The sequence below is a fragment of the Cyclopterus lumpus genome, chromosome 3 (assembly GCF_009769545.1).
Source record: "Cyclopterus lumpus isolate fCycLum1 chromosome 3, fCycLum1.pri, whole genome shotgun sequence".
Lineage (NCBI taxonomy): Eukaryota > Metazoa > Chordata > Actinopteri > Perciformes > Cyclopteridae > Cyclopterus > Cyclopterus lumpus.
In genome coordinates this window covers 8,788,803-8,808,836 of record NC_046968.1, presented here as the reverse complement: position 1 = coordinate 8,808,836, position 20,034 = coordinate 8,788,803, and the positions used below count along the sequence as shown (strand labels likewise).

General features: G+C 42.5%; 2 protein-coding genes across 2 annotated transcripts; one reads left to right on the top strand and one right to left on the bottom strand.

Moving 5' to 3' along the window:
• Positions 1 to 2,160: 2,160 nt before the first annotated feature.
• On the bottom strand, positions 2,161 to 9,277 carry rs1a (retinoschisin 1a). The gene is made up of 6 exons (XM_034529306.1): positions 8,926 to 9,277; positions 8,497 to 8,522; positions 7,990 to 8,134; positions 5,652 to 5,793; positions 3,914 to 4,109; positions 2,161 to 3,446 (listed from the first exon to the last, which is right to left on the bottom strand). The coding sequence occupies exons 1-6, from the start codon at positions 8,975 to 8,977 to the stop codon at positions 3,294 to 3,296; spliced, it is 714 nt and encodes a 237-aa protein (XP_034385197.1). The 5' UTR covers positions 8,978 to 9,277; the 3' UTR covers positions 2,161 to 3,293.
• A 3,430-nt stretch (positions 9,278 to 12,707) lies between these two features.
• ppef1 (protein phosphatase, EF-hand calcium binding domain 1) lies at positions 12,708 to 20,017 on the top strand. Its single transcript, XM_034563192.1, has 18 exons — positions 12,708 to 12,771; positions 14,001 to 14,030; positions 14,253 to 14,380; positions 14,497 to 14,557; positions 15,667 to 15,830; positions 15,929 to 16,043; positions 16,460 to 16,506; positions 16,690 to 16,856; positions 16,960 to 16,996; positions 17,167 to 17,316; positions 17,830 to 17,963; positions 18,061 to 18,310; positions 18,389 to 18,574; positions 18,663 to 18,805; positions 19,007 to 19,113; positions 19,192 to 19,355; positions 19,632 to 19,716; positions 19,797 to 20,017. Exons 1-18 carry the CDS (start codon positions 12,708 to 12,710, stop codon positions 20,015 to 20,017), a joined length of 2,253 nt encoding a protein of 750 aa, XP_034419083.1.
• Positions 20,018 to 20,034: the final 17 nt, after the last annotated feature.

The window sequence follows — 20,034 nt, the reverse complement described above, 5'->3', positions numbered from 1 at the left end:
TAGAATTAAATGTGTAATCGCAAGAGCTTTAGTTTCGACACAAAGAAATGCATAGATATTTATGTTGATAATACAATGTTTCAAAAGGAATATTTAATAATGGTGAATGTCCTTTTTTGTTATTAATATATGTGTTATTAACAGGTTTTCACGTTATATCACGTTATTTTTCACCTTTTTTTCTTCTTTGTTTCATCAAAATGTAAAGATGTATTGATGAATACTTGTTGCCCAAGGTGGGGGGGGGGAAAGAAAGTCTTGGACAGTACTCACAAATCTGCGCATCACCCTCATGACATTCGTTTTGAAGTCTTGTGACGGGTCGGGCTATTTGTCAGCAGGGTTTGGTAGCGGAACAGCCAGAGTGAGACTGTTAGGCTCTGTGCTCTACACAGTCAGTCGGTTCACTTTACGTCCCACTCTTAGTGTCCCCAAAATAAGCCCCATTTCCAGTCTCTCAGTTCATTCATCAGCCACAACCGCTTTCCAGTTTCCAGCTTCGTGGCGCCATGTTGGTTTTGTCTCCAGCCTTAACAGCAAGTTACGGACATCAACTTTGGTGGTGAAAGGTTGGCCTCTTAAACTGAGGTTTAAATACAACATTAAGTGTAAGATAGTAGGAGAGCATTTAGCAAAAAAAGGCCTCACCTTCAACCTTTAAGGTCTGAAATATTAAGGCAGGTGGAATAAAAAATAAATAAAATGATGTGGACAAATCTCATGAAAAGATCAAAACCAACAATGAATGATAGATTACTTATATTAGATTACTTGTAGCCTGTAAACGTTGTCACCATAAATAATAAAATGATTACTGTAGTGATAACTTTCCAGTGTTGCAAAAACCTGTCTCAGAGTGTTATAAACTATTGTGCAGTATTTTGGGATTTAATACGCCCTGAGAAGCATTAATCTCTTTCTCAAACTGGACTTGGTGCTTCGTATTTCAAGTCTTGCTGGGACCTGAAACAATACGCCACCACTAACGCAGCAGGCTCTTGCAATGTTTTGTTGTTGGTTCAGTCTATTTCACGGGATTTGTTGACAATAAGAAAGGTATGGAATAACACCAGACGTATCCTTTAGTGTGTGTGTTTACATTTCTCAGTCTGCATTTTAAAAGCTTGTGTTATCAAAGTTTTTGTAAATGCCTTTTGTACATCTGATATTGGTTTTCCTACTGTGTTCGCATCGCAACTTGTTTTTAATATTAATAGTCATGATCAGGGATGATTTTACTCAGCCAGGCTATTCATAGAAGCATTCACATGTTGTCTACTGACATGTGGATGATGACAAAATATACAGAACAAAGCACTATGAGTGGCCTAGGCAAAAGAAATACAGCATTGTTTTCCTTCCAGTCTTACATGTATCCTTTGTTCTTTCCTCTTCCCCTGTGGTCTTAAAGTGAAGAAGAAACCTTTTTATAGTATCACAGAAGGAGGGAACAAAGGAAAGAAGGACAGATACAAAAGAGGAATTAACCAATTGACGACATCGCTGATTGAAAGCAATAACATTCAGAAAGAGACTCAGACCGATGCGGATTGTTCTGGCTAAATCAGCGGCGAGTTAAATTGGAGCCAAATATAGCGCCTAGAAGGATTTCCATAAGGAGACTGATTAGAGTGTCCACATGGAATACCATATACACATCGCGCTGCAATACGTTTTATTTATTTATTTTTTCCAATTTGTCCTTGAACGTGACCCAGGGCGGGACTAACTGCTCCGTGTTGTGTATTATTGAAAATCCTGATTGCTAATGATTGTAAATGACTGCTGACGTGGGTTTGTCTATTTCATTAATGGGACCGAGTGATGACAAAGCTTTGCCTTGCCAGTGACCTGAAGCCTTATATTAGCTCACTGACTCAACACTTCAGATGGAGATGGAGGCTTCAACCCCCCCAGCAAGTCACACACGCTGACAACTGAGATGAGAACAAGAATTTATGTTCACTAATATGAATGTGTTTCCGAAAACATCAGTTCTTTTCTTTTTCCCACTTCTTACAGGGTGTAAATAGGAATAATATAGTGTATCTATACTGACCATTCTACTTTAAAAATGATAGGGTCTCATAATAAAAGCCAACTGTACATTTTTGAACGGCTCATATGTTTGTTTTGTTGCACAGGCAGACAGAGAGGCTTCACGAGTACACGGTATTATTTTAATCAGGGAAATGGTTTCAAGATACAATAAAGGACACATCGTCAGAGTAAAGAAGACGCTGCATCGTATTCCCAAAGTATCACGAGAAACTGAATTGAAATGTTACAACAGAAATCGGGGGTTAAACACAATACAGAACCCACATCTGAACATCCCTCGAACTTTATACAGCAGTGATGAGTATAAATGTAAGTTTTTACACACAGGAAAGAGGAGAAAGGAAGTGAAATCACAGGTGTATTTAGAGAACAAGTCTGACGTTATTCCACATTTTTCTTATTATCAACAAATCTCATTAAAAGGACCAAAATGAAAGCGTTAGTCCTTTTCTCAATACTTTCTTGCTTCTTTATTTGGTCTGTGGCACTTTTTATAGTGAACAGAAAGTGACTCAAAACAAACTATGCCTGTGTTCTTTGTAATGAAGGCACATGTCACATACATGCAACAATGTGGCTCATCAATGCGTTTCTAATACTTCTGGGGAATAATACAAAATAAATATGTGAAAAATAATAGATATGGCTCTGCCCACACAAACAATAATTGTTGTTGGGATGAACTCATTGCTGGTTTTGGTCTTTTTGGGGGATTTGTTGACAGTAAAAAACATGTAGACTATCACCAGCCTCATCCTTCAGGGGAAGTAAGGAGGAGAGGTTCCTGTTTATTATTAAATATCAGGAGAAGCAGACAACATTTCACAGGAGGACACAAATGTTTTGGAAGAGCTTGTCTCAGACCGTTGGATACAACCTCCATGGCAACGCCGCCTCTCCCTCTCCGTGCCTAATTATTGCTTTGAATTTATGCCATTTCATTGCAAAATTCATTGGAACAATCTATTGAGAACTCACCAAATAAAAGCCCCCCGGTATGAGACTGATTGAACACAGACAATGGAGAGAGGAGTGAATGAAAGCTCATTGAGCAAATCGAACACACATTTAAATTAGATCACATCAGGCAAACTGTTGTCGTTGTATCTTCACCTTGTGGTTTTACACAGGGAGCTGGAGGAGGACACATCTGTGGATATAAAAACAGACCACACAATCGGACGATGGTACGTATAGATGAAGAAGGGGGGATTTTTCGGGGAGGAGAGCTTTCAGTTGCATTTGTTCATGCAGAGCAACAGCTCCATGCGCAGAGCGATGCGTGTGTGCCATCCGAGGGGGAGGATGCGGATGTAGCGCGCCACGATGGGCGGCCGCAGCAGGTTCTGCACGGACGAGGCACGGTCAGAATTACCGTAAAACACCTGAGAGAGAGAGAGAGAGAGAGAGAGAGAGAGAGAGAGAGAGAGAGAAAGGTTAGGATGGATTCATTTAGAAAGACACTGATACAGGCTAAATATAGTGCATGTTACATTAAGGTTACTACAATTACCACTACTAATGTCAATAATGATTATAATGTAGGGCTGCAGCATCAATTAAACAATTGCTATAACCCTTTAAAAAATAGTGAAGAAATCTTTAAATTGCTGGTTTTGTCAGAGCAACAGGCCAAAAACCAAAAGAGTTTTTATTCTCAATGTAGTGAATAAAAGAAAAGCTGTATATTCCCACTTTTGAGAAGCTGGAACCAGCTAATGGTTGGCTTTTTTGGCTTGATTGATTGCAAATAATTGTTCAGATTGTTGTTCGGTAAAACATATTCAAAATCTAAATTTTAAAAAAAACAACATCATTAACAAGATGATAACGATGATAATGTTCAACTGACCCTGTTGTTGCCAGTCTGGTCCTTGTAAAAGATCCAGCTGAGTGATTCTTCCGTGCGGTACTGAACGCTGTACTTGGTGATCCACTCATCAGCGTCACAGCGGCCCTGCGTGAGGATCCCCGACACCACCATCACCTCCCTCAGGTCAATCTGCAACCACTGAGTGTTGTCCTGGAACTTCGACAGCCAGGCACAGCTGGAGGACAAACACAAACACTGGATGTAATGCAGCCGTTGTGGTTCCGTTGGACTTGCCGATGCTCTCTTAAAGCAGGTAACACACAGACGGATGTAAAGGTGCTTAGCCAGAGCTGGTTTCTTCCAGCAGACATTTTGACTTGGCATAGTAGAGAAAGCACAGTTACTGATAACATTAACTCCGGCTCCCAGACAGTGTGATATAATGCCAGACTTCTATCACACTGTCATGACTTACTGCGGCAGCTGAATGGGAGCAATGTATTTAAATACACAGGATTAAAGTTGTTCTTTTCTTTGTTTTTCTCTGCCAATGAGACTTGGAAGGCTTTAGGTATTTGGTAACAAATACAATATAAATTGGACTCAACAACAATGTAGTGCTAATGTATTTATTTCTTATATTAACTATATTTATTTATACTGTGTGGAGGCTTTAATTCTTACCATTATGATCTATTTATTCCCTCCTTTTGTAGAACAATATACAGGAAGTTTCTTTTGATGCATTTATTTTCTAAAAGAGTAATTTAACACCAGGCAAAAGAAACAACTGTGTTTTGCTGCCTTCTCTGGTTGAAAAGTACTCGCTTGCACCTGTAACCACACCCAATAGTGATGTCATGGGGTCTTGACGTACACCTGTACGTGGCTCCAGGCAGGTGAGAAGCTAAGCAGAAGAACCACCTGTTTTCCAGGGGTTGGGAAGATAGCTAATATGTGCTAACGTGTTGTTATCACTTGTTGCCATGGAAAATATTCACATATTCTGCAGCCTGATGGAGAGCAGTCAGACAGCGCATAACATCAAATTAGCCATTTATGTGTTTTTCCCCACTAACCGGGAAATGGTATGTTTATTGATGGCTGACAACGCAGAGATATCATGTGATTCCAAGGTCCTGATGCTATTGGCTCACAGTCCTCGGTAGAAGCTGTGACCAAAACTCAGATATCTTTCACAGAGATTACCAAAACATGCAGTTTGCATATGTAAAACTTTTTTTTTAGGAAAAGCGAAAATCGAATTCGTCCAGTTCGAAAAACTGTGGATGTATTATTTTGTCTAAATATTCATCTACATATTATTGTTATCAACAGGACCTTTATTTTAAAGGGGAAAAACAGAAAGACTTAAACCCTTTCAACACTCAGCATAACAGCTCATCAGAGCCAGCAGTTTCATTCAGCATTTCTATTCTTGCACTACCCATCCTATTTATATCTTAATGTTTTTAAGCGAGAGCATATTGGCATGCATTACATCTTACATAATGACAGATGGGCTTCATCTCTCTCTTTGACTGCATTTTTTCTAACACTGTTCCTCACAGATGGCAAGTGACCGACATGTGTGTATTAGGGTTAGAACAGTCGACCGGCTCTGCCAAAAGCATTTTGTGAGTTAAAATTCAAACAGATAGAACTTTTGGCAATCTCTGCGTTCACTGATGGAGACTAAAAATACATGCAGCTATGTAACTGTGCAATTGTTGTTTCCGATTTGAAAATAGTAACATATTTTGTGCCGTGTACCCACCCGAAGCCCTGGGTGTTGAGCCGGGCCTTGCTCGGGAGCCACGAGGAGAACCAGCCGGTGTACTGTTCCTGGTTGGAGCAGGTGATCTGGTCTGGACTCACTGACCCGGCCTCGAAGCCCAGAGGCTTGTGGTACGGACACTCTGCAGGAGGATCAGAGACAACGTTATAAAACAGAGGTCTTAATTTAAGCTCTTGTATTTCAGCTGATAACATTGTTTTTCAAGGCCCCTTGGCCACATGGATTTCAAGGTCAAGGAGAACACAAACATGTCTGCCAACAGCTAAGCAGTAAAACACGGAGATGTGACCAGCAAATGATCATCAGTATAAGCCTCTCTAGGTGCTTATTTCTCCATCTCTCCAGCCTCACCCCTTGCCCACTTCCATCCTCACACCCTCCCGCTTCCAGAGCCCCCGCTGTCAGCAGACCCAGTGTGACCCATATCCCGTCCTAAAAGCCTGAAATTTAATTCTCCACAGTGAGAGAGATCAGCGATGTCCATTAGGGCGGCAGGCGGACAGATGGCCATGTTCTACACTCGACAGCTTTAGCTCCGTGTTGCTCCCATGTTTTGATCTGTCAATCTGCCGTATCACTTCCACTAAAGACACGCGAGAGCCAGTCCTTTGTTGACGTAGATATACACGTTATAAATGCATGAATGGAGGAGATGAGGGAGCTGCGCACGAGTGAGGTTTATTTCTCCCTGAAGTTTCAGAAATGATATCAGCTGTGTGATACATGGAGCAGGACTGTGCTTTTGTTTACTACTGATTTAAGCCCATCTGGCGCAGGGTCACATCCCATCTAATCCCCAGTATTACAACGCATACAGCAGCAGCAGCGCCTGTGTGTGAGAGAGATAAGTGTTCACATAACAGTAATGCGGGTGACTCCATGGTCGGGCCCTAATGTATTTCAAGAATGGTATAAAAAAATATTCAGATGGTTGAATTATTGGGAAAACTGAGGGGTGAGATCCGATGGATTGAAGTGCCATCAAGTCGGAGGCCGAGCAGGAAAGTCTGTCTCACTCGTCACTTATCATCCCCAGGTCCAGGTCCATGGTAATTGTTGCTTTCTGTGATTGTGCGATCGGCAGAGTCTATTATGAGCACCGTAATCTGAGCATTATAATCTGAGATAATGAACATCTGCTGAACTTCTTCCTCCTCTCCGTCACCGGTTGCCATGTGATTAGTGGCTCGGTTGACAGACATTGACTAACTGAGTGGAAACCCGTCCCACTGCACATCAGCACTGACTTCCTCTTCTCATCAAGCCTGACATGATTCAAGTCGGATCTTATGACGATGCCAGCGGGGGCTTTCTGTTTGTGTTGGTTTTCTTGGTTTTCTTTTGCTTTGCGGGAGATCCCCAAAAACAAGTTTTCAGATTTTAGAGAGAGATTGGGTGGAAAGTTAAACCCCAGGACAAGTACTGAAACTGATTTTTAAAAATGTATATATCCATCTGCTGATGAATATGACGTGAACAGCTACTAATGGATCATTTCGTCAACTGATGTTTCCAAGCTCAAGAACGAATTTTAAAAAATCAATCTGCCAAATATTGTGTGTATTGTGATGCAGACCACATTTTCTATTATTGATATTGTATATCTAGCGGCCCGTGTTTGTGTTGCTTTTCATGGCTTCATCATCTTCTCTGATGGTGTCCAGTGGAGCATGTCTACCCTGTGGCGTCAAATCTGGAGTCTAATGCACTCATGCATGTACTCATGTGCATATGGAGAGACCCCTTCTCTCCGTCTCTATCACACACATTACATCTCTCCACCCATCTGCATTGTAGAGCCTATAGGTGATTAATCGATTACTTAATCTACAGGATTTCAACCAGCAGCTGTTATGATAGTCAATTATTTGCTTAATTTGCTTAGGAATTTGTGCAGCTTTACTATGTTTTATACTGCGTTAAATTGACTTTCTTTGGATTTAATAACACAAATTAAAATATTTGTCAGATTCGCTGAAGATAAAATTAAATCGTCAGTTGCAGACCTACTGTAGTGGACACTAGCTCTCCAGCAGGTATGATTCCTGTCCTCGTCCACACTGTCGGTTTTATTCGACATGTTCATTATCTGAATCTAATACTGACATCACAATTAAGTCCTTGATACAAGTACTATTATTAATTTAATGATTACATTTGATCATCTAATCAACAAAAAATCACTGAAGAAGTAGATCAAATAGTGGCCTCATTAGAAATGAGAAACTCTGTGCTCGTTGTGAATGGGGAAAACTAAATGAAAGAAGAAAGTTACAGGCTACTGGCACAAAAATAAACCGTGTTTGATGCTTCTTACCTGGCATGCAGTCCACGCCACGCACCATGGAGGAGCCGGCCCCAATGGAGGAGCCGGCCCCAATGGAGGAAGACTGCGTCGGGGATTCACCTCCTTCACAATCACATTTGCAAGACCTGCTGGTCCACGCCTCGGACACTGCCGCCTTATACAAACACACACAAATAACATGTACTAGATTCAATCCAAAGTTGTGTCATCAGAAAACCCTAAACATGCTATATTTGCATAATAAACACGACTATCTTAAAATACAGCTGGTTTGCAATAAATAATGTCAAAAGAGTAATTTCCAGTGATTTCCTAAAAATAAAAAACAATTGAACCAATGTAAAATTGAACCAATGTAAACTGGAGAGAGGTTGCTAAACTTCCAGCTGAGATGTCTCTGGTGTGGCTGATCTAAAGCATTAAAAAACAACATCTCTGAGGCACATTGTTTTGCAAACCCCGCAGATTTTAACACTGTGCTCAATCATCTGACATTAATCTGAGTGTTCTTCGTACCTCTTGAGCGTGAACGCTGATGAACACTGTTCAGGCAGATGGACAGAAAGAAGGAAAAAATACTGTTAGGACACAGTAGTCACCCACTCTAGCAAACAAAATCTGTGCATTGGTCTGTCAATTTAACCGCACTAAAAACAAGCAAATAAACACAACATGGACACAGAGAATCAAGTAAAGTGTCGCTGAGGAAAACCTGCACAATAATCGACATGATTATTCAGGAAATCTGATATATTCCTCAAAGTCTCAGCTAAGAAGTAGTTTTTCCTTTGACGTCTGAGTTTCAGAGGTTTTTCTTCAGTATAATGTCCAGTTTGAGGTGATTTAACTCAACTTCAAAGCTTTCTGATGTTACAATTCTAAATCACACAGATTGTGGGCCCACAACTCAACAGCAGCACCAGGCGTAAAAAAGTGAAGTCGTACCGTTAGCTCCCAGAAGCAGGGCCAGCAGGAAATGATGCACGTAGAGAGCCATCTTCCAACCAGCTCCGAACCAGAGAACACCGACTGTAGACTGAGCAGCCGAGCTAGCCGTGATAGAGAGGCTGGATTACAATAATCCACGGGACACTAATGGCCTTACCTAATGCCATCCTTATCTGACAAAGCCCCTCCTACAGCTGTTCATCCACCACCATAAACGACCACCATACATTCTGGAAACAGCCACAGAGGTCGCTTCAAAAATCCTGCAGCAAAAAACAAAAGCCGGTGAGGTCAATTTGACAGATTTGGGTTGTTGCGTGGGTGTATGTGTGTGTGTGCGTGTGCGTGTGTGTGTGTTTGCTAGAGGGTGGTGATGGCTTATGCTGGGCCTTGTGATCCATATGATTGACCAGAAGGTCGACTTGTATGTCCTTGTATGTTTGCTGCACTTTGCATTTGCATTACCATGTTAATTATAGTACAAGAATTTTAGATTATTAAATGTTTAATTTATTTTTAAATAATGCTAAAATTAAGGAGAACAACATTTCAAAGTAGAGCCCAACTAGTAAGGCGGCTGATATTAGCTTTCCTATTATTAAATGTTGGCCGATACTGTATTAACATGAAATGTTTGAACGGTAAGTCCCACTCAGAAGATATTTTGTGACAAATCTTTCATTGCCAAATGAAAACGATTCCAAAAGAGCTGATACAATATTAGATTTTTTTTTAACTCGGAAAAAGCTAATCATTATTGTTTAAGAATTGGAGAAAGAAGTAATTTAATTATTGGATACTCAAATGAAAAACATAAAAACAAATAATTATTTTTTCAAAAGAATAAAATCTGCAACCATTTGAACATCCCATCTTAACTTGAGTAAATCTACAAACACACAGCTTAAAATCAGAGAAAAGTAAAGTGATATATTAGTTTATTTCTCTGCTGATAAGAATTGTGATAAGGGAAAAAAAGCCTCAATGTGGAAGTTTTTTTCCACCAGAATACCAAAATAAATGTATTTACAAGACGCAATCACAATTAGGATTGTACATATTCTATCATCTAAAGAATAAAACCACATACAGCATTCAAAAGTAATAAACAATATTGTGTCATGTTTAAAAAGGTTCAAGACTTTCCTATCTGCTGTATCCTCCGGTAAAGACTCAACTCACACCGAGGGTTTGCACGCCTGCTGTGTGAAAGTAATTAAGCCTAATTAAGCTAAGCTGTCTCCAATTTGTGTTCATTAAAACGTCATGTTTACTCTTCACAGCTCACTTCTATCACGCTCTCAAGCCTGATGGTTTGGTTTTTTTTAAGACAGCCATAAATCTCATCAGTTGATTTTCTTGTGAAGTGTGAAGTGTGAAGTGTGAGAAGGCCAAATGAAGGCTCCTGTCCAAACAACGCGCAGAACTCCTCCACTAACTAAGAAAAGGAACCGAGGCCACTCGGCTCTCCTCTACAGAGCTCACAAAGAGGTACGAACTGCAGCCACTCACACGGACGTGTGGTGTTTAAAACTTAACGGAACATTTGCATGTTTCATGGGATGATTTTAAATAAGACAGATGTTTGTTTTTAATTATCCATTCCTTCCAAGTGGACTGTGCAGGTTGCAGTAAGTCGGATCATGTGAGAAAACAGACGAGTGCAACTCACCTGAGACTTTCATCTCTTCTGCAGGTCAGACCGGCCGGGATGAGGACTCCAGACTTCCTGGCCAGTCAGCTCTGTTTTCCCAAACCAGTCCTGCTGCGACTGGTGAGCTCGGAGGCTTCCCGGCTGTCCAAATCCAACAGACTGAAAGTGATCACTCTGCAGGAGATCGGTGCTGCTGTCACACTTGTACAACGGAGGATTCGTACGAGAGCTGCTGCATGAAGAGTTGGACAAATGCCAATATTTTATTAACTTTTATCATTAAAGAATTTTTATTTTTTAATCTTGTTGCCTTCTATGTGAGTAATTCACGCCGACTAAAATGGAATTAAGTACTTTGACCTTCAGGTTAGATCCAGTAGGCTATAAATGTACAACTGCAGAAACGTCTTGCATTCTTTCTAATGGCCATCAGGGGGCGACTCCTCTGGTTGTCTCTGAGAAAATGATCGCTTGATTTCTTACCTCCAGTAAACATGAGTTTATGTTCTAAACCGCTAGTTTAAAATCTTAACTGCAGAATGATGTTCATTTAGTAAAGTATGGTCCCAATTAAAGTAAAATGGACCACAACATTTCTTTTTTCACAACTCCAAAAAATAGTTGCAGATATCTTAAACCACTGAGTTGTCTGTATGTTGTTGTGCATGACGTTGCTCATGTGAGGCTTGCCATTGGATATTGGCCCAACAAAGCGTTTGAATAGTGTTAGCAGAAGCAATGTATGTGGATAATAAACCTAAAATGCCATGAAATGGAGCTTATTGAAGACTGTGGAACAAGAGCATTTTGGTGCAATTTGTCTGGCCAACGAATGAGTGCAGTACGTTTGCAAAGCAACCCACGGATGGATGAATAGCCAGTCTAGCTAACGTTAATGATTTTTAAAATGGCTTCAACCGGTAGTCCACAAACCAAGAGGCGAGGTCACGGTGACTATTTCCACTTCTTATATACAGTCTCACGCGAGCAAAGAAAGCCCTTCCAGCTTACTATTCAAACGTCGGTGGCTCACATCTGTCCTAACTTGCTGTCGAGTAGTTTTGTTGACCAACCTGTCGCTCAAATCTCAAACTTCACCAAAGAAAAAAAAGTCTGCTTTTCCAAAAGTGCCATAAATGTAAATTCATGATGGGGCAGCTTTACTGACCTGTGACCTCACCCTCACTTTGAAACGTCCATTGCGCCTCTCAACAAGGTGACTGGCTGCTCGCAGCTAACAGTGCAAACAATGGCAACCGTGTTTTACCCGAGTAGACGTTACTCCACTGTATCTTTACATATAATGCATTTGCTGATGTATTAATGACCTGAATAGATGCATGGGGCACAGAAACATTAGTGAAATGACTTGATGGTGGGCTGTTCTCAGGAGGAACAGCTGACTGGCTCTCCGTCCTGTGATGCGCTTTAAATCCACCTGATGCCTCCGCCTCCGCCTCCTCCGTGCGCCCTCGTCCCCTTCCTCCGTGCGCCCTCGTCTCCTTCCTCCAGCTGCCGCAGCAGCAGCTCTCCTCCTGTCTGCCTCCTTTGAGCCCAAACCGCCTCTCAGCCGTCATTATCGAGGGACGTGGAGCGGGACGTGGCGCTCGCAGCACCGACGCAAGTGGAATATTGCGCGTCCCATTCATGATTTCCGGATCGCGCACATACAAGCTGCAGGTAGGAAGAAAATAAACAAACCTGTGTTTAACTGTTTAACTAAAAAATGTAGGGGAGCAATGAGCAATATTTCACTTTTTGATTTGTCCTCATGGCTGCGTTATTGCGTCATTCATGGTGTTTTTTTTATTATATCGAAGCCTAATGTTGCACTTTGTTTGATCTCACACACACACACACACACACACACACACACACACACACACACACACACACACACACGGGTCACCGGTAACCCTTTGTGCATCTTTCCACTGAACCCTGCTGCTGTGACATGAGACTGGATGATGGTGTTTAGAAAACTTCTAATAAACTGAAGAGGGAAACCCAGTTCGACCATTCAGACAACCACTGACTGATCATGACATATTACTTTCTTAGGTCTAATGGCACCCGTCGCATGCCACCGACTGATGTGACCTCCGGGACCTCCTTGTTGTACATCATGGGATGTGGCACCTCCGTTGCTACGGAGCCACAAGGGAAAAGAGTGGAGGATGCCTGGGCAGGTACAGCTGTCCTCTTGGGTCAGGGCGGACACATGTGTTCCTTCCCCGCCAGCGGGAACATTTACGTGTGTTGCCTTGGGAAAGGAGTGGAAAACCCCCACTGGCATCACATTAGAGCAGACATGTCTGTACACCGGCCTGTGGCCTGACCAGCTGAGCACACACATTACCTGTGGATACTAATTGGAGTGCAAGCTTAGAAATAACTAAGCTGAGGCTTTTGTGATGAATGATGAAACTCATGTGTTTGTGTCCTGACAGACTTCAAGTGGCTTTTATTTTTAGATTTTACTAATCAAATGTACGGCCTACATGCATTACATTACATTACATGTCATTTAGCTGACGCTTTTAGCCAAAGCCACTTACAATAAGTGCATTAAACCATGAGTACAAACTCAGAACAACAAGTAATGTTTCTTCAAGAAAGCCAAACACAGAAATACCATAACTGCCACTGAAGTGATAATCTGTTTTTATTCAAAGTATAGTTGGAAAAGATGTGTTTTTAGTTGCAGTCTGACATACGCAGTATGAATCCTCTGTCCAGATTGAAAATTAGGGCTGAAAATAAATAGTTGATGAATTGAATGTCAGAAAACCGTTTTGATAGTTGATTTATCATTTCGGTCCATTTCTTTTCAGCCAATATTTCGAAAACAATTCTCCGTTTGCAGCTTCTCAAATATACAGATTTGCTAATCGATGATGAAATAATCTTCCGTTGCAGTGTTTTCTTTGCGTTTTTTGTCTTGTTGATCCCCTCTGGGAAGCATTATGTAACATTATTTCATCCGTGCTCTTTAGTGTGTTATTAGCAGTCGTCATGGCAGTAGTGTTACGGTTCAGTTTTAGGCATCTCAATGTCACATTATGCAGAATGAATCTGATGGTAATTAATTTTTGCGGTAGTACAATTTCCTCCGACTTGTTGCACACACACACACACAACCACCAGATGTTTGACAGATGGTTCTTTTCTTTCTTCACAGTCTGCCGTCTCTCTTTAATGAGTGTTTCTCCTGAAAGCTCTTTTAATTTACTCAGCTTTTCCAGTCCCACTGTTGCTCATGACCTCCCATGTGTCTTGTTATCGGTGTGTGTGTGTGTGTGTGTGTGTGTGTGTGTGTGTGTGTGTGTGTGTGTGTGTGTGTGTGTGTTTGTTTTGCTCATGATTATATCCAATTACCAGTTTTTTTTGCTGAATTGTATTTTTCTTCTTCTCACAGATGACACAGTTAGTCCCAGCCCGGCTCTGAGTAAGACCCTGCTCATCTCTAAAGATTTGTGTGTCTGTGTCTGTAATTTACATTTACCTCATGTTGTTTGTCCCTTTGTACTGTAATTCAAATCCTAATTCAATGGAATACTAAATAAGAGACTCACATGTCATAGTCATGTCCTGTATGTATCTGACTCCAGATATTTCAACGTGTTTCCCCTCTCAATGAAATGTAACTGTTGGTGTTTTTTGGCCGCAGCTATGAAGGCAGCTGTTTTGATCCAGCGGTGGTACCGGCGCTACATGGCCCGTCTGGAGATGAGGCGCAGGTACACCTGGAACATCTTTCAGTCCATTGAATATGCTGGGGAACAGGACCAGCTCCAGGTGACTCTCACTCCCTCCTGCTGTAACCACTCAAGGACACGTGTAAGCTCCTTTTCAGAAGCATCGGAAAGCTTGAACATGTTTTTGTTGTATGCGTTTCTTTATCCTTCCTTCAGCTCTCCAGCTTCTTCAGTTTCATGCTCGACAACTTCACTCAGCTGAATGGAAACGGACCAGGTCAGGAGTCGAAACACTCTTTTAACTACAGAATATTTCCATAAGTTATTATTTTTTGTATTAAAATCTCTGACTTCATCCTTGTTATTTGGTCAAATTGGAGATAACATTTATTTATGCTCATTTGGATATGAAGGCAGGACAACTTTATTATTTGTGCATATAAAGCAGTGTGAGCTGCCTGTGACTCAGACATACTGAAGCTCATGTGTGTGTGAGTTTGTGTTTAAGCCATTTCGCCTTTTATTAAATTTTTTTTAATAGCTTTTAAAAAAAGTGTATGTTCATTTGATGTTGTTGTGCTATTATGTAAAAATGTAATGATCAAAGACGGACGGGTCACGCTAATGTTTACGGTAAATTAAAATAGTGAGAGATGACGTTTGAATATTGCAGTATTAGTTTTGTTAGTCATGCCTCTGTATTTAGGTCTACATTAGAGAACCCATTGCGTACACCCTGTTGCTTAGCAACATCTGTAACTGGAGGCACATGTGTCGGTGTGTTGCACTGACACAGCTGTGGCTGAAGTATGTATTGACCATCTCGTCCAGCTAAAAGGCCCAGCGCTCCGTTGACACGCGAATCCGGAGGTCATCCCTTATTGCCTAACATCGACACCACATCCTCTCTGTGTGTGTGTGTGTGTGTGTGTGTGTGTGTGTGTGCGTGTGCGTGTGTGTGTGTGTGTGTGCGCGCGCAAAGGGGGGAATAGACAAAAGAGAAATGGGCCTGGAGGTAGATGCCTGCTCATGCCTTGTTTGTTTGCATAAATTAGAGGTATATTAGCATATTGGAGTGGTCTTTCAATGCAGCAGAGAGTTCACAGAGCTGGATCTGCTGTTGTGTCATGACGTTTACTACAATTAATTATTATCTTAACCTATAACAATTCATGAAAATGTATTTGTAAATTGTTGGTATAATTAGTCTAAATCTGCAGAGTAACTGAGGTTATCAAATTAATGTCGTGGAGTCAAAAATATAGATTTCCCTCTGAAATGTTGATTTTAAAGAGTTGTTTTCTAGCAACATTGGATGGAATACTAATCTGCTTGAGAGTGAGCTCAGTACCGCACGTTCACAGCTGCTCCCTCTGTGTCCTCCAGACTTGATCTCCCAGCTGCTGGACCCGGTGGTGGACCCCTGGTTAGACAGAGAGACCTGTTACAAACTGATCCCCGTTCCAGAGTCGTACACGGGACCCCGGCTCTCGTTCCCTCTCTCCGTCTCCGATACGGACGCTCTCCTCGGTGCATTTAAGGAGCAACAGGTACAGTAATGAGGCTCTTTCTCACCCTCCTGCTTTGCATCGCCTCGGTCTCCACGTTCTGGCTCTTTTAGAGACTTCCTTGCATTTCTTCCGTGCAGACTCTACATGCCAGATATGTTCTGCAGCTGCTGTACGAGACCAAAAGGCTCCTCAAACAGATGCCCAACATCATCCACCTGTCGACATCCTACACCAATGAGATCACTATATGTGGTGGGTGACGGTGACCTCACTTTCATGTTAATGCGAGATCTCATGCTATTTGTCAAAAAATGTCCGTCTCGTCGCTTAGAATCTGTGATGCCGCTGCGTGTGCACCTGTGCACAGTGGCCCACTGTGCACGTGAATAATACCGACCAGCTAAACGATTGCTGATGTCTGTAAATGTGTTATGAATACCGTTGACTGTATCTTGATGGCAGGGTTTATTTGCACACTGATCAGGCACTTGACTCCTCTTCCTCGGCCGCCTCCTCCTGCAGATTCGCATCTCATTAAACTCAAAAATACTTGTGACTAAAACAGAAATCACACACCGGCCGTTTTTTTATTCCACACTCTGTAAATCAGGGATCAGTTAAGCAATATTCCCATTTCTGCACAACTGTGATTTTCCTTTTTGGTACAGGTGATCTGCACGGGCGGCTTGATGACTTGCTTCTCATATTTTATAAGGTACTGTAAAGCTATATTTATTTTATTGTACAATCCATTTCCTTCGGATTACTCACTACCTCTTTTACAGGGAAATGTGTTTCATGCAGATGCATCTGATTTACAGATACAGATTTAAACAAGCATGCACTTCTCTCAGATCTGATTATAACTTTGTCCATTTCACGACTCGCTGCCCTTCAGAATGGCCTTCCCTCTGCGGAGACACCATATGTGTTCAACGGGGACTTTGTGGACCGTGGGAAAAAGTCCATCGAAGTGGTCAGCCTCCTCTTCGCCTACCTGCTGCTTTACCCCGACTACATGCACCTGAACCGAGGAAACCACGAAGACCACATAATGAACCTCAGGTGGGTCGAACAGCCGAAGTTCGAAGAAAACATGTATCTGTTTAGGTTTGCTACAAACACAAGGGAACTAAAAGTAGGATATGGTTTGACATTGTTGTTTCAGATATGGGTTTACAAAGGAAGTCATGCAGAAATACAAGGTACAGTAAAGTCCAGCTTTATTCTTCCTGTTATTATGTACAGAACTCAGTTCACACTGCAGGTTTTTTTGCATTGGATTAATAAAACATCCCACAGTTGTTTGATTAACTCATTTGTGTGTGTGTGTGTGTGTGTGTGTGTGTGTGTGTGTGTGTGTGACTGTGTGCAGACTCATGGCCGTGAGATCCTCCAGCTGTTTCAGGACGTTTTCAGCCTTCTGCCCATCGCGACGGTCATCGACGGAAAGATCCTGATCGTTCACGGTGGGATATCAGACCAGACCGACCTGGACTTCCTCAGCTCCATAGACAGGCACAAGGTCAGCGGAAAACAAGAAGCCCTCTGTACTCTTTTAACTGCAAACATCAACGTTGGCCACTAGAGGTCAGAAGAACATTTTAGAAAGATGCCGATGACGTCACAGCCGCCACACGTCTAACAGGAGGCTTTGTTCATATCCAGCAGACGGGGTTCATGCTGAATGGTTTGAAACAGCTTTTTAATGTGTATGTGGTTTTCTTTTTTTTAAATGATTTGCCCACAAATAATCATTCATTATTCACACAAAGATCATCATGGATTTCTTCATTACCCGCTGTCGGATGTTGGATCGTGATTAAAAGCACATGGTCTCATATAATTATGAATAGTAATTCTGGGAAATGAAGCAAATTACTAGCATGAGTGCAACAAAATGTACAATAATTGTAATATATATTTGTTGGATTCTTACGTTCTTAAGGTATTTGCTAAGATTACTACCGTACTAAGGACAAACAACATATATCTTTGTCCTCACTTTATTTCTGTCTTCCCTTTTGTGCTCGTCCAGGTGAAATCTGCCATGAGGTTTCCCAGACGCAGTTTGGAGCACCTGGACATCGGTCATTCCTGCAAAAGAAAGAGGTTGGCGGCCGGCTCTCGTCCCAGCAGCCACAGCAAGAACCAAAGAACGCCCAACCAGAGGTCCGAAAGCAGCCCACAGCCGCTAACAGGTGTGTTTTTTAAAAGTGTAAAATAAGACTGAAAGACGCTCTCTTCTATCCCTTTTTTATTTCTGTAGGAGGCAATGCGGGCACAGCCGACAAGACAGCGCAGCCTCCACTTCTTCTTCCTCCTCCTCCTCCTCCTCATTGTCCTCGTCCTCCTCTTCGTTCTGCTCTCCTCGAACTCCATCGTGCCTCTCGCCTCGCCCGTGCCCGTCTTCTCCCAGCATGCCTTACACTATCAATGTCCTCCAAGTGCCTTACCTGGACTCTCTGTCCTCGGTTCCCCCTCCTGCACCTCCGCAACACGACCGGGAATGGAAACAGGTCAGGAGTGGATCCGGCGCCCCGTAGTGTTCAGAGTGCCTCGTCCAGCACCTTTATCTGCTTTCCTCTCTCCTGCAGGTGGTGGATATATTGTGGAGCGACCCTAAAACCCAAGAAGGCTGCAGTCCGAACACATTCAGGGGAGGAGGCTGCTACTTCGGGCCAGACGTCACCCGCAGACTGTTGCTCCAGCACGGACTCCAGCTGCTCATCAGATCCCACGAGTGCAAACAGGAAGGATACGAGCTCTGTCACGGAGGACAGGTAGACGGGAGGGATGAAGACGTCAATTCAGATTGTCCAAATAAACGTTTGAGTCTGGAGGAATGTTTAGCGCATGTTTGTCCCACAGGTGATCACCATTTTCTCAGCGTCAAACTATTACGAGGAGGGAAGCAACCGCGGTGCCTACATCAAAGTGGGCCGGGAACTGGTTCCCCGTTTCTACCAGTACCAAGTCAGCCGCACGACGCGCAAACTCACCCTGACACAGAGGTACAACCAGGTGTTTCTGCTTACCAGCTGCTTCCAGCCTCCTCCACTGTCGGGGATGTTCTGCATGTACATGTTTCAAATCGTCCTAAATGTTATATCTTTGGGTTTTGGACTTCTGAGCGGTCCAAACAATCATTTTGAATTTGAGCATTTACGTAAGTAAAGTTCAGACTTGTGTGTGCTTGCATGATGCGTCTTCAGAGTGCGAGCTGCTGAAGGTACCGCCCTCAAGGCCCTGAAGGAGAAGCTGTTCACCCATCGCTCTGAGCTGCTGTCGGGCCTCCAGCAGTACGACCAGAACAACACTGGTGCGCTCTTCTCACTCCTTATATTTAACTAGGTCGACATCTATAGTTGTTATAAGATTATCTTTTTTTTCTTTACAGGTTGTGTGTCACTTAGTGAATGGGCTCAGGCGTTTGAGTCTGTACTGAGACTGGATCTGCCCTGGAGGACCCTTCGCCCGCATTTAGCCCGTCTGGCACCAGATGGCAGTGTGGATTATCAGTCCTGCTTTGAGGATATGGAGCCAGGCATTCCTCTGCCTCAGGTAAGAGAGGTGAGGGGTCATCCTCATCAGAGTAACCAAGTACATTCACTTTAATACTCTAATTGAAGGGTAATTTGAGATCCTCATATTTCCCTTTTTGGTGATTTTATAACCCAGTTCTGAATAATTTTTAATGCAGTACTTTCACTTGTAAAGGAGAATATTTCCCTGGTGGCACTGGTACTTTTAGGATGATAGTATTATGTTCTAGTACTTGTTCTCCCACTGCTGCTCTTAAACTCAGCTAGCTTCTCTTTTCCTCTTGTCTCATTCTAGGTGACTCAAAAGTTGGCTGACACTCTGTTTAGATACAGGACAGACATTGAGATAATATTCAACATTATAGACAAAGACCATTCAGGTAAAAATGTGTCAGTAATTCAAAATGTATTTCTTCCAGTTCAACACATAGGTGTACTGAATGTGTGTTGTCATGTTCAGGTCTGATCTCCATCGAGGAGTTTCGCCACACCTGGCGTCTCTTCAGCGCCCACCTGGGGGTCGACATCGACGACAGAGCCATCGACGACCTGGCCCGAAGTATCGACTTCAACAAGGACGGCAGCATAGACTTCACCGAGTTCCTGGAGGCCTTCAGAGTGGTGCACAAACTGAACAACAAGGAGCAGCAACTCAACGGGAAGACGGCCGGAGGGAAGTGATCGTGAAGGGAAGAATC